Genomic DNA, 15,319 nt, shown 5'->3' on the forward strand with positions numbered 1-15,319 from the left:
TATTATTTTTTTTTTTTTTAAACATTTACAACATAAGAAGTCGACAAGTTATATAATAAGATTAGAAAGACGTGTTTGTGTTTTGCTGTTTGGTTATATTTAAGCTCCCATAATTCATTACGAATGGATATTCGCCTGTGACGTATGTTGTCCTGGGGAGGAGTTAGAAAGGAAGTGCTAAACACCCAGAGCATAGGGATAAGGCTTAAATTTCATTAGAGGTAAATATATTTTAATGTCATATCCCTTTAGTCAGTTAATTAAAGCGTTAACACGCCAATTTATCACTTAATAGTATGGAACTTATTTTTGCTGGAAAAATGGGTCAAATCAGCTGTCGATAGTAAACTAGCTACGTTACTAGCTAGCTTAGCTGTGAGCTAACTAAATTGTTGCTAGTGGTTAGCAAGCAATGCTGTTCAGGTGGTGGTAGTTGATTAGCTGCCTGACGGTCACTTAGCTAACGCTAACCTATCTAGGGCTCAAGGACTAAACACAAACATCTTGGCTTTGCAAACAAGTCACGTAATGTTAAGAAACACGCCTAATGACATATTTATTATGGGAAATATACGAACTATGAAGGAGTATTTATTGTAACACGCTAGTGACAGCTGAGACTAGTAACGACGCGTCCAAGAAGAACCCCGAAATAACGTCAGGTCAGTAACGCTAGCTAACTTAACACTGACAGTACAATAAATTAGGTTAACCTTCCTGTATTGTTAGTCAAACTGTTTAAATTTGATAACGTTGGTTATTGTGAGTTTATCAGGCCACTGTTAAGCCGCGCAGTAACTTGCAAGTGTTAGCTAATCATTTCGATTAACATTATAGCTGATTTAAATAACATTCTTTCACCTATGTAACATGAGTTTTTTTTTATCGGTTGGAAACTAACAATGTCAGGTATCAGGAAACATTAACAATGTCAGTTAGATATCAGATTAACCCCTGCTATCTCGAGATGTGTGGTTGAAATCAGAAACTTCTAGATCTCGGCTTGTTGGTCTCTGAGAAATGCTAATTTGTATTATTATCCTCTGGCTTAATAGGTTGCATGACGTTTTTATTACTGAGTATAATGAACTTTTTGACAGATAACATGAATGTCGGCTTCAGGAGTAGACTGGCGTATTTACATTGGTATTTAGTACTGTCAAAACCCCTTTGTAGACAGTACGGACATTTGAGGCTCTGCCTGCACAGTTGTTGGTAAATGATCCTGGCTAAGGAAACAGGCCTCCAAAATGACAGCGGTCTTTTCTGTGAGCGCATCAGATATTCAAGATTTTCCTTAAGACAGATATTTGTTTGGATATATTTTTAAATACTCTGCTTTGAATAAGTCTTTTTTTTTTAAATCTATTAAGAAGTCTAATTACCTGATAAGAACTATTTATAATAACATCTATGCCCTTATCTTTATTGGGAATTCCTAAATCTATGATTATGCAGTTATTTTTAGTTTTCAAAATGTTTCTTACATCACTTAAATTTCATTTAAAATGTATTTGCTGAGGAGGCTTCGAGTTATTGCATCACACTCATGTAAGTTGCGTCTTGAACTAGGATTGGCTTCAAAACTGGTTGTATTTACACAAATCATGCTCGCAGGTACACTTCATTTTTATGTGAGCAGACTTTTCGTCTTCAGTGGAAGAGTTGTCCAACTATGGATATGCACCATTTATCATCTTTTTGCAGTTATATCTTTCAGTTTCTTTTTAATTTCCTCTCTTGTAATGACACTGTTTTTTTCTCATATCTTGTCTTACTGCTTCTTAATGGCTTATGTGAAGCACTGTCTTGCTTCCTATACATAAAAACTCTGTTAAGCAAAAGTAACAATGGAAAAGTAATTTTGCTCATTTATTTATTAGGCTGTAACGTTAAGTGTGCCATCCTTCTTGCAAAGGAAGGAGAGGCACCAGGGACCATGAGTGAGAATGGCCCTCATACGGAGGTGCCCATGTACTTTGAGGTGGAGGTGGACCACCTGGAGAGGGATGATGAAGAAGAAGACAAAATCCACTTTGTCAAAGATGACCTGATCGCTGAACCTTCATCATCCTCTGGTCGAGTTTACGACCGTACAACAGTACTCATTGAGCGGGACCCCATCCGGCTGGATGAGGAGGGTGAGGAAGAGGGTCACTGTGGAGGGGATGAAGATGGAGTCACCTTCTTAACTGAAGGAGAAGGTGATGGAGATGAGGAGGAGGGTTCTCTGGCTTTTATGGCTGACCCTGATGTCATGTCACAAGGATATGTGCACCACACCATTTCTGCAGACCAGATCCAGTTCACAATAAATCCAGGCTCCACACCCATGCCACGCAATATAGAGGGGGCCACACTCACCCTGCACTCTGAATGCCCAGAGACCAAGCAGAGAGAGGTAAGTCTAAACAAGTGCATCTCACCCATATATAGAAGATGTGTAGCTGCTACATACACATGAAATGTGAACGTGCCAGTGGCATCTCTTTGCCTAGTTCTGCTAAAGATACTTTATACTTGGAATGCTCAGTATGAACACAGGTGTGCAAAGATTTCAATAACAAATAGAAAACTCCTGCCTCTTGGTCAACAAGTGGCATAAAAAATCTAATGATGAACAGAGTCAACCTGCTGTAAATATTCTCACTCTCATTTAATTTTTAATGAAGTGCTTTCCACTATACTTGTGGGAGAGTAAGGCACACAATGCAGTTTAAAATTATTGAACTGATGGTGGAGAGGAGTCACAATGGTGTGGGTGAAAGAGTGCCGTACTGAGCTATAAGCTTAACCAGGCTTGTCACAGTGGCTTTGAATGGATGTTTGCTTAACAAATGATCTCTTCCACATCCTTAAAGTTAATGGCTTTATCTCACCCACCACTCAGATTAGTGTTTGTTAGTAAGAGTGAAAGAAAATTTAAATCGGCTTTATATATGCAGCAGCTAAGCAAGTTTGTTCTTTTCATGGTAAATGTTACTTAATGTGTTGTGAAGTGAATCACTGAGACTGCTAGAATGGTTCATTGATGCATCCGTTATTTTCCCTGCTGACAAAGGCATCATTCCCTGCAACATGAAGAATGTTTAATGTAGTGTAAAACTCCAATCTCTGTATGAATGATGAAATATGTAGATGGATTAGCACTAGGGGTGTGATGGTTCATCAGATCCACCATTCAGTTCAGACCTCAGTATTTGCGCCACGGCTCGGTTCATACCCCCTTTTTTATTTTTGTAAGAAAAACAGGATTTTTTAAATTGAATTACCAATAATGTGGACCACTAAAAAGCAGAACACACTTTTACCATAATAATGTAGTAAACAGAGTTAAACTAACTGATTATTTGTAGAAGAATACAGTACATGAAATACCTGCACATAAATGATTTTTTTAATTTTTTTATTTTTAATGCTATAGTCTAACTGTAATTTACCCAGTTAAATTACAGGTTCTGTGATGATTTAATTGCTATAGTTTGTGAAGAAAAACTATATCAGAAACTGTTTTTCATATGATAGTTCACAACTGCAACAACAAAGTAACAAAGTTGCTCCAGTCTCTGATCAGTTTATTCATCTAGGTGTGAATGCACACTAGAACTTGTCTTGGCTGATAGCAGCACTCAAAGGGCATTGCTATCAGACATAATAACAAGAAAATAATGTAATATTATGTAATATAATAATTTGAAGAAATGAAGGGCCTGGATATAGCAAAAAGTAGAGTTCTTTATAAAGTGAGGTAGCATAAAAGGATTTCAGTTAATTGTTCATGAGAGAGACAACTTGTTTAAAAAAGCTGTTCCTGTGGCAAAAAACACCTGGAGGGGAGCAGTTTAAACATGTGATGTGCAGGGTGTGAGGGGTCAGTGATGATTTTCTTCAGCACTTTTCCTGACCCCAGGGGAATATATGTCAAATTACCATAAAACTGAGTAAACCCGCTATCTGGTATCCTCCTCTCTGTTGCTTGTTCAACTATTTGAAGCATTTGGATTTTTCTGATTATAACTTCTTTTCTGTGTTTTTAGCCACACCATTGCTTTTTTTAAAACTGTCATTCATGTTCCCGACAGTCCACTGCTGCTGCCTCGGTGTTTAAAGGTGATAGAGATACAAACACATGAAGGGTAATCAGGTGGACAGCAGATCTGAACAAGCTGTGGCTAGTGGAGAGAGACAGACATTAGGGAGATGAGGCCACATAGAACCACAGTCCATGGACTATGCCATCTGTTCAGCACGACACAACCACATCTAAAGCTATTAGCTGTTAGCCTAACAAATTCACTATTCCTGTATGCTTGCAGTGGATGGCAGACTGCAGGCAAAGCTGAAATTATGGCTTCTCTGCAAGTTTTTGCTCAGCCAATGGATGTTGAGTGATTGATGCAACCGTGAACCCCGACCACTGATGTTTGGTTCATGGTCTTGGTTTTGGGAGGGTTTCACCCCTAATTGGCATTTAAATGACCTGTTTTGTTACAGTTATTGGTTACATCATTAGTGTTTTTATGGTAGAACTATTTTGTTTGTTTGTATTCAACATTTGGCCATGTATAAAAATGCTACTCAATTTGCCTTGCCTTCAGGTAAATTATACTGCAGTGTGACCCAAACTAACATATATCCTGATCTGAAATGTCTTCAACAAAGTGGTTTCATAAACGTATATTAGTTTTGTTTATTATTTTAAAAAATGATGTTGCACAAAATCCTCTTTCAGGTTAATTGTAGTCTTTGCTGACTCCTTAGCAAGGCAGAGATTGTAGCCAAGGCTGGACATGCAACCTTTTATCTTGAGAGTTATGTTCTGTATATGGGTAACATGTTTTATAAGATCTCTTAAGAGGATCGGGGCAGTAAATTACTGGAATAATGTTAGCTAAGAAAGGGATCTCATCAAAGTGGCCAACTAGAAGCTTCTTCCTTCTTGCTTTGTGTTTAGTACAGGATAGCATTTTTCAAAGAAGAGAATGCACTGCTGTAATTCAGATTGCCCCAGGGCTTTTGTGTGAGAAAAGAGAAAGAGGGCTCCCACAATGCATATGAGATAAGTGCTGTGTGAAACACTTCAATGGGATGTATTGCATGGGGGTTAGTCATCATCCCTGTCCTTTGTGCTCACCTGCTTCATATGCTGACAGGTGATTGAGTCACTGACTGTCACTTCATTCTACAGCAAGGCTGGTTATTGCTCAGCTGAATTCACAAATTACTTTTCTTCCTGGCTCATTGAACTGCGCATTAAAGAGTATTTAATTGAAGTTTATGAGCTCATACAGAGCTGAATTCCATTTACTGTGTTTAAGTACTGACACCCTCCTCCTTCTGTTAGGTGAAGCGCTACCAGTGCATGTTTGAAGGCTGCACGAGGACGTACAGCACGGCTGGAAACTTGAGGACACACCAGAAGACACACCGGGGCGAGTACACATTCGTGTGTAATCAACAGGGCTGTGGAAAGGCCTTCCTCACTTCTTACAGCCTCAAGATCCATGTCCGTGTTCACACAAAGGAGAAGCCGTTTGAGTGTGATGTGCAAGGCTGTGAGAAGGCCTTTAATACACTATACAGGTGAGCCGACATGAAGCTTTATTGTGTTGTGTTTTATTTCTCCTTTTGGTGCTGCTTTTATAGTGTATTTTGTTTTTTCAAGTAATTTTGTTCAAATCTGCAGAAATACACAGAATCAGGTCAATATACACAAAGTGAAACAAAACTAAGTTTTCTCAGGGTGCTGGCCTTTATGTTCTTCCCCTCTAACTGCTAGCTTCTCCCTAAATGAAAAAAAAACCCTTTAATCCACATAGAAGTGTTGTAGTCAAGTTCACATAAACAGAGACCAAGTCAAGACCAAGACCAAGACCAGACCTGAATGTGATCATTTGATAGCCTGTTTTTCAGTTACACTATATACAGTCTTATGCAAAAGTTTAGGCACCCCTTGATAAATAACAGATTTTGGTGATTTTTTATTTGAACAGATGTTAACACAGTTTCTCTTGGAAATGGAAAAAATGCACAATATTTTCTGCAAACAGTGATGCATAGTTACTTCTTATGCCATAAATTGAACAAAAATAAAAAATAAAAACATGATTATGGCATGGTGCAAAAGTTTGGGCACCCTAAGAGTTCCAGAGTCTCAAAGTCTCTCACAAGGTATCAGACCTTAATCAGCTCGTTAGATCTGATGCACAGCAACAGCTGTCATTGGTAAATGCCAATTTCAAAGCTGTACAAATACTTTGACTCTTCAAACCTTGTGCACACACTTGTGGACACCCAGCAACCATGGGTTCCTCTAAGCAGCTGTGTAAGACCCTGAAAATGAAAGTTATTGATGCCCACAATGCAGGAGAAGGCTACAAGAAGATAGCAAAGCGTTGTCAGCTTGCAGTTTCCACAGTAAGAAATGTAATTAAGAGATGGCAGATCAGGGGAACTGTGGAGGTCAAGATGAGATCTGGAAGACCAAGAAAACTCTCGGACAGAACTGCTCGTATGCTGGTCAGAAAGACAAATCAAAACCCCCATTTGACTGCAAAAAACCTGCAGGAAGATTTAGCAGACTCAGGAGTGGTGGTGCACCGTTCCACTGTGCAGCGATGCTTGCACAGACAAGGCCTTCATGGAAGAGTCAGCAGAAGAAAACCTTATCTGCGTCCCCATCATAAAATCCAACGTCTGAAGTATGCAACAGGACATCTACAGAAGCCCGATGCGTTTTGGAAACAAGTGCTGTGGACTGATGAAGTTAAAATAGAACTCTTTGGACACAATCAGCAAAGGCATGTTTGGAGAAAAAAAGGAGCAGCATTTCATGAAAAGAACACCTTGCCAACTATTAAGCATGGGGGTGGATCTATCATGCTCTGGGGTTGTGTTGCAGCCAGTGGCACAGGAAACATTGCACGGGTGGAGGGAAGAATGGATTCCACTAAATACCAGCAAATTCTGGAAGCAAACATCACACCATCTGTAAAAAAGCTGAAGCTGAAAAGAGGATGGCTTCTACAACAGGACAATGATCCTAAACATACCTCGAAATCCACTATGGAATACCTCAAGAGACGCAGGCTGAAGGTTTTGGAATGGCCATCACAGTCCCCTGATTTAAACATCATTGAAAATTTGTGGGTAGATCTTAAAAGAGCTGTGCATGCAAGACGACCAAAGAATATTACAGAACTAGAAGCCTTTTGCAAGGAAGAATGGGAGAAGATCCCAAGTACAAGAATTGAAAGACTTTTAGCTGGCTATGAAAAGCGTTTGCAAGCTGTGATATCTGCCAGAGGAGGTGTTACTAAGTACTGATTGTGTAGGGTGCCCAAACTTTTGCACCATGCCATAATAATGTTTTTATTTTTTATTTTTGTTCAATTTATGGCATAAGAAGTAACTATGCATCACTGTTTGCAGAAAATATTGTGCATTTTTTCCATTTCCAAGAGAAACTGTGTTAACATCTGTTCAAATAAAAAATCACCAAAATCTGTTATGTATCAAGGGGTGCCTAAACTTTTGCATAAGACTGTAAACACCAAACGGCAGACAGGCAGTGGACGAAGTTGCTGAACAGTTTTCCCTATCAAACTTCCCCAAAATTATGCAGAAGCTCTTATTTTTTATTTATTTAAATTAAGTTTTGTAGTGTAACCAGCAGGAGACCCTTGATGTATGAAGTGATTGTGGTGACACTACACTATAAGAGTGAAGTTGCTGAAGATTTTTTGCCAATAAAAATTACCCACAATTATGCAAAAAATTTTTTAGTATAACCAACAGGAGAGCTCTGATGGTTGAACTGAATATGATTGTACTAAAATAACAGTGAAGTTATTTAATATTTTTTCGGTGTTGCTCTTTGTAGACACGCTCTGTGCACTGGTCTCACAGCCAGCTGTGCAGAGACCACTTGTCCATTGGGTGTGTATATGTGGGTAAAGCTTGGAGGCTGCCTCTTTATGATGAAAACTGGACTGTAGCTTGTTTTCTACCTTCCTGTTGGAAAGGTGCACCATTTGTGTTTTATCACTGTTTCACTATAACATATTGATCCAGGAACGTAGAATCTGTGAATGTAACTGCAGCATTACTGCAAACTCAAATTTTTGGTGAAGCGGTGAGTTTGCTACAGCACGTAATGAGTATCTGTATCATTTCAAATGTTCAGAATCACTATGTACACCATACAGTTTAGGGCTGATTCTGGGAGGGAGAAGACAGGATTTGACATACAGTAGCTAATGTCTTGATGGAATATGGCAGCTTGATTAAATGACTAGACCCACTCCAGTAGCTCTGGTAACTCTGATAGAAGACAACAATAACATTCTGGTAGATATTTATTTTGACCAACGCCTGACATGCATGTTCTTGGTTTATAACATTTTCACCATTATGACTTTGCTGTCATCTCAAGCTGTCCACAGACAAGCCCCCTGGTCTGTATTGGTTCAGTTGCTATGACAACATGTCTGGGATTTGTGCCCCCACCATCACCTCTGTGTCAGAGGCTGTTAACTCAAGGCAGCCAACCGATGCTACGAATGGGTGGATTGTCTGTTTAATAACATTAGTTTCCTCTTGCCTCTTCCGTGCCACCCAGACTCTCTTATACGACCACTGCTGGGAGAGTGTGTGTGTGTGCTTTGAGTTGTTTTCTCTGTCTGATTAGATTCCATTGTCGTCTGTGTGTGGACTAAGTTGTCTTTTTTATGTGCTTAGTAGGCATTCTTAAATTAGGTACAAAAGGAGTTAACACATGCTGTTTGATGCCACTGTACTGTTTCGATTTCTCCGTAAGTCTCCCATTGTGGCTTAATGAAACACACTTGATTATCTCTGCAGACTAAAAGCACACCAGAGACTTCACACAGGCAAGACATTCAACTGTGAATCAGAGGGATGCACAAAGTACTTTACCACACTCAGTGACTTGAGGAAGCACATTCGCACACACACTGGGGAGAAGCCATTCCGGTGAGTGTTCCCTTTATCTTAACAGGCTTAACCCGGTCTCAGTACAAAATGAAGGAACAATGGTACTAATAGATACTCACAAACTGCTCTCTGTCTGTTTTAATGTTTGACTACACAAATTCGGTTTTGACAGGTTTTCATATTACATTTTTACTCATGATGTGTTTCGCTGTGGTGTCTTGGGGGCTGCATTTTGGTTAGTCTGTGGTCCATAGCAGAAATGAAATGCACGTGGATGGGACGATATTACTTTTCTTGATATGATTCAATTCGATCACGATACATTTAAAAATTCAGTGACAATGTATGGCTAGCTGCGGAATACTTGTACTTATTCCTCTTTTTCCCTTTTCTACCACTGGTTTGACAATGTTATGGACAACCACATATATTGACTTATATTTTGTTAGGCTTATTTATAAAAGCTATGAAGTGCCGGTGTATATATCTCTAGACAAAAGTATACATATTGTGACATTTTGTATTGCAATATATTGAACTTTGATCCATTGTTGGATCCCTGCTGATTGCTATATATGACAATACTGAATCTAGGATGTAAATATGTTTATATCGCTGTTCTAGCAGGGACATAGCTTTACGGTGTCTTGTGAATTCATCACTGTCTAGTCTTAAATATTTTTTGTAATAATGTTTTCCTGTTCTTGCCTTCAGGTGTGATCACGATGGCTGTGGCAAAGCCTTTGCCGCAAGTCATCACCTAAAAACACATGTACGGACACACACAGGTACATATTAGGGGGCTTGTTTTATGTAACCTTGATCTATCTAAGGTAGCTTGAACATGGACGTGTAGAAAAAAAGATGTTCATGTGCACTTGTATTAATTGCAGAAATAAATTCCCTAAATGGAGATTACCACGTAGGCAGCTAAGGCCAAAGTTCTTTGCTCAAATGCTTATTTGCTTGTTTGGGGAGAGTGGCAGCTGATCACTCCTGTTCACGCGGTTTCTAATATCTAGTTCATTATTAGTAGTTATTTATATTGGCGATCCTTCTAAACTGTAAATGAAAAAACATAGTGGAGCATGAGAATAATATTTCAGTCTCCTAAACTTAGTTTTATTCAAATGAAGGAGAACTGTGAACCTGTGTTTTTAATGCTTTGTATCCAGTCAAACATTGTTAGATGTTAAAGTAAAACAGTAAATTCTGTGCTTAAGTTCTTTGCTTGTGTTTCTGGTAGTGTGCAACAATTCAAATAAAAGTAAGGGAGCAAGCTCTTACCTTTCAGTCACATTCCATATTCTTCCTTCTGTCTCTTTAGGGGAGAAGCCATTCAACTGTCCCAGTGACGGCTGTGAGAAGACTTTCAGCAGCCAGTATAGTCTGAAGAGTCACATCAGGGGCCATGACAAAGGACAGCCTTTCAGTGTCACCCTCACCCATCCGCTCTCTGAAGTGAGTCACAGCACAGCATCTTCTTAGAGTGTAGGAGGTTATCTGTCTGTCTTGGCACAACATCTTGTTCAGCATGTGCAATCATGGTCCGCATTGCATTCACCTAATTAACAACTTGTTCTAACATGTGCATAACATGGAAAATTGGGCTTCCTTTGAAGTGAAACTTTTAAAATGTTTGCATTTACAAACAGTACATGTCATGTTCTTTTCTAATTTCACTCCCTGTCTTGTTTGCATGACTCAGCGCTTGATCCCACAGCACTGGCAAGTTTAATTAGACCTTCATCTGTTAATTACAGGATGCAAATCATTCACTGTGCCTCAGTGACTTGAGCCTCATCTCTACAGACTCAGAGCTACGAGAGAACATCCACAATGTAAGATTGGCCTTTGCTTTATCAGACATTGGATGACTTTGGATTGAAGATGCAGAGAAACTGTCAAGATAGTCAGTAGAGATGTCCATTAAAAGGCAGCTATTTTGACATCCAACATTGTCATTTTCTATCCATTGTAGTACAAAGTGAAAGCCTAGGCCTCTAGTATCACTCACTAATATCGTTTAATGCATTCATTAAATCTTTGGTTAATTTTAATGTTATTGCAGGCTCAAAATTTGGACTTTAACAACATGACCCCTGTGAAAATCTTTGAGCTCATGTTCCAGAGTCCTGAAAATAGTGTCAGCCAAGATGATGCCAATCCCAACAGTAAGAACATTTCCAAACCTGCCTTCTTGAATTGTATTGAATGTTCTTGTTCACTGATGGAGGATGTATTTCCTTCCTCAGAGAGCCTTGCTGAACCCTTCACCCTGGAGACGTCCACCCAACCAGGAGTGACTGATGCCTCATCCCTCATCTCTTTTTCTATCAGTCCTACCTCTTCGTCTTCCTGTTCCCACACAACTACAGTCATGGAAGCTCCTTCCCACCTCAGTCAAAGCTCTTCCTGTCAGGCTTCCATCTCTGCTTCTGTCACTGCTACTGTCAGCTCCACTCAGCTTCCCCCTTTCATGCAGCAAAAAGGGCCTCAGCAGATCTCCGATGCGCCTGCTCAGGCTTCTGTCCCAGCAGCAAACCATGTCCCCCCTCAGCGTTTTGTGGCACTGCCACCCACATTCCTTCAGCCAGATAGTGCCACCCAGGCCTCTTCTCAACCGCCACCCATCTCTGCTCCTCCTCCTCCTGCAGCTCCAGTACTGACCACCACAGCACCAGGCACTGCTGCTGTATCTGTTGTTGCAGCCAGCACAACAGATGCTCTGGGAGCTGTGGCTCAACCTGTGCCTTTGGCCAGTAATCCTGTCCCCAGCTCTGGCCTTGGTCTGACTCCCACCCCGGCCACCATCAACATAGCACCCACACAGAACCTACTGCAGCCCAGCTTGGTCATGTCTGACCAGAACCTCCAGTGGATTCTCAGCAGTGCTGCCAACAGCCAGCAGAACCCTGAGCAAGCAGTGAGTAAAGATTCCACAGAGGAATTGTAACTTGATTTGCACTAGTCTTTATTTTGAGATGTGTTCTGCAGTTAAAAAACATTTCTATATGCATTACAATGCAAATGAGAGATTTCCTGCATTTTGTCTTCTAATCCCAAACTTGTTCATGTGAGAGGATTAGCAAACAGTGGTTAAGTAATTATGCAAAACTTTGAACACCTAATTTAGCAAATGTATATATAAATTGAAATGGTGGGGGAAGCGATAGCTGTTAGAGGTATGGCCATCATACATAGATAAATGTAGCAAAGGAATAGGTTGTTCTTGTTAACAATGGAACTTAATTCAGCCACCATACACCAGTCACAGCCTTTTGACACAATAGAAATTCTGGGGAATCAACCTGAATAATAATATTGTCACAACTAGCTTTTTTTTTTTTTTTATTTACTCTGTTTGAGCTGTGCTGGTCAATGTTTGTTCACAGCCACATCAAGGAGCTCCAAAAGTGGAAAAGGTTTTCTTCACTACAGCCATACCAGTTGGAGGAAATGCTGGTAAGTCGGTGTGTATTTATTCACATGGTGGGCATTGGCCAACATTCTGAAACTATAAATTTGTTTTGCCGTCCAGAGGAGAATTTAGCTTTATTAGGACTAATTACATGGTAGATTGGAGCTCCATTAAGATACTGTCACACTGCTTTTATTATACAAATGCAGTTCCAAGATGCTGATGTTCTGTTAATGCACATCACTAAACAGTATTACTTTGTAGTGTTTCATAAAAAAATTGACAAGTGAAAGCTTATAACATTCAGGAGCTATAAGAAGAGCAGATATCAGCATGAGGACTGACCAGTCTAAACATGTCAAGTACTGCCCTGATAGAAACAACAGTAAATGTTTTGGGCTGGATACTGATTGGTTTTCAACCAAACTCAACTTTTATTGTCATATACACGCATCAGCCACTTTATTAGGTACACCCATACAATTGTCTGCACTTCATTGCAACACTTCCACCTTAACTTCTGTGTTTATGAAGCTCAAAATGCTTGTTTTTGGTTTGGTGAAATTGTAATTGAATTGAATTGCAGACAGTTGTACAGATGTGACTATTAAAGTGGCTGGTGAGCGTACAAGATACACAGTGAAACGAAATTTAGTTACTTCAGGTATTCCAGCAAGAATAAGAACAATAGTAAATATAACAGTGATGATTAATCAATCAAATATTCTTTATTTAATTGTTCAGTTTTCTTTCAGTGTCAGACCAATGGTCCAAAATTGTATAATTTACAGTGATACAAGACAGAAATGGAGAAGATCCTCACATTTGAGCATGTGAAGTTGAGAATGTTTGGGGTGTTTTGTTTGATGATTAAATTGCACTTAATCAACCAGCAGAACTGTTACAGATTATTTTTCTGCTGAATGATTTATCATTCAACCACTTCTTTCAATTTTAATGTTATTCTTGTTGTCCTATTCAATCCTGTCTGATTGCAGTTGTTCTCATAAAGTTTAACTCTTCAAGATCCTTCTAGGACCATGTTGGTCACCTGCTGTCATCGATTCTACCTTCATCACATTCTGTTCTAATTTTTTTTATTTTTGATTGTTGACTCAGAGATCTATCATGCCATGACATGAGGTATCAACTCTTGTCCCCTTTACATTCAACAACTGATGAATGCCAGTTTAATTTCTCACCCCTAAACCTCAATGGCTTTTATTGTAAATATTTTCATTGGCTGTACATCTGGAAAGCAAATGATAAAGAATTGCTATCAACTTGGCCACTATATTTTTTTCAGTGAAATTTTTTTTTTTCTGTTTCAGGTAGCTCAGTCCAGCAGATCGGTCTCAGCTTGCCAGTCATCATTATCAAACAGGAGGAATCCTGCCAGTGCCAGTGTGCCTGCAGGGACTCGACAAAAGACAAGAGTTCAAAGAGTGCCTCCTCCAGTGTTTCAGCTCGAGCACAGCAGCAGCCATCAGAGCCCCCTCCTCCCCCATTATCACAGCCCTCAGAGCTTCCACAGCATCCAGCCTCCTCATGCTGCCTCCCTGGGTCTTCCTCCAAGGTGGGTGACGTGAGGGTCGAGCCCCCCTCTTCTTCTTCCTCCTCAGCTCAGACTTTCACCACAGCAGAGAGCGGCACTGCCACCACTAACCCACCCTCAACAGACGGGTTAGCCAATATGGATGTCTCGGATTTTCTCTCCCTGCAGAGCCCCGAGACAGCTGCCAACATTGAAGCACTGCTGCTGGTTGCAGATGACTTCAACATGGCCACTGATGCCAATCCTTAGAAGAGCTGCCTCTCAGTCTAGCACCATGTGTTCATCTATTGCACCTACGCATCGATTCCACCCACATCTCAAGTCACTCTCCTCTGTGAGGCCTCTTCTTTACCCCTATATAGTGCGTGCATCAAAGCCTCTGTACCTACAGTGCATTCTGTTCCGTAACATATATACACAAATGAATTTTCTTTCTGTTGAGACTCATTGCAGTAGTTTTTAGAAACAGGATTTGCTTGCTTATTGATATTTAGCAAAATTAATGCAGGGGAAGGGCAGTATATCCTTGGTTTAAAAGTGTAACAACCTTCATTATCCTTCTGAGTGAAATAAGTGTTGTCCTAACACTGATAACTTATGAGTGGCATTTCGCTGGCTTGAAGGTTACACCCGAGCAGAAAAACTGTATCCTTGTACTGTACTACAGAATCCGACAGATGCTTAAATCTGGTATGCAGCTACCCAGAATGCACTGTATATTAGAGGAATGTGCCATAATTTTTATCAAGCGTTGCTCCCAATAGGAATTTGAATGGGTTGCCCCCCATATGGCTGTCATACAATATGAAGTGACATCCTCAGTATTTTTATTTTCTAGGAAGACTAGTGTAGTCCAGAGAATGTGATTCTTCTTCTCTACTTGTTTTGGCAGTTACCTGTATGTACTAATTGAGAAAATAACCTGTGATCAGATCTGCCTATCTTGAATTTCAAAACATCATAAGTTGCCTAATAATTTAATTTAAAATTGTACATGTTAATTTATTTAAATGCTTGATTCCTTCATTGTACTTGTAATACTATTCTCAAGATAGAACAATCTATTAATTTATTCTAATCACTTGTATTTTTGAGTTGAGCTGTTTTTGTTACTGAATTGCTTTCCTTTTAAGCATGTGATGGGTATTGCAAAAAGCAAGTCTGACCACAGAGGTGCCTGGTCGAGCGCACAGTGAAGCAACTTATCCTCTAGAATTAGCTTGTTTGCAAACATTGTCCATGATGAAATATTAAGGAACTACTGTCAACATCCCATGTTTAATAGGGTTGTGACCCTCTCAGGGATGCATCAAGTCATAGCTGATCCTGGTTCCCTTAATTTGTAACTCAGACATGTGTTGTCCTTAGCAGATGCCCCACACTCACAG

At 39.8% G+C, this 15,319-nt stretch overlaps 1 protein-coding gene across 5 annotated transcripts; it reads left to right on the plus strand.

Moving 5' to 3' along the window:
• Nucleotides 1-88: 88 nt before the first annotated feature.
• mtf1 (metal-regulatory transcription factor 1) lies at nt 89-15,313 on the plus strand. 5 transcript variants are annotated; one of them, XM_020590159.1, is made up of 12 exons: nt 245-662; nt 1,884-2,401; nt 5,345-5,583; nt 8,863-8,994; nt 9,670-9,743; nt 10,283-10,416; nt 10,719-10,796; nt 11,027-11,129; nt 11,211-11,881; nt 12,351-12,420; nt 13,708-13,952; nt 14,100-15,313. In XM_020590159.1, the coding sequence occupies exons 2-12, from the start codon at nt 1,940-1,942 to the stop codon at nt 14,178-14,180; spliced, it is 2,289 nt and encodes a 762-aa protein (XP_020445815.1). In that variant the 5' UTR covers nt 245-662; nt 1,884-1,939; the 3' UTR covers nt 14,181-15,313. The 5 variants fall into 5 exon arrangements, with proteins under 5 accessions (XP_020445812.1, XP_020445814.1, XP_020445815.1 ...); XM_020590156.1 differs by lacking the exon at nt 245-662 and adding an exon at nt 89-221 and having other exon boundaries at nt 13,708-15,313; XM_020590158.1 differs by lacking the exon at nt 245-662 and adding an exon at nt 89-221 and having other exon boundaries at nt 1,919-2,401; nt 13,708-15,313.
• The last annotated feature ends 6 nt before the right edge of the window (nt 15,314-15,319 follow it).

Source organism: Monopterus albus, unplaced genomic scaffold, assembly GCF_001952655.1.
Source record: "Monopterus albus unplaced genomic scaffold, M_albus_1.0 scaffold11.1, whole genome shotgun sequence".
NCBI lineage: Eukaryota > Metazoa > Chordata > Actinopteri > Synbranchiformes > Synbranchidae > Monopterus > Monopterus albus.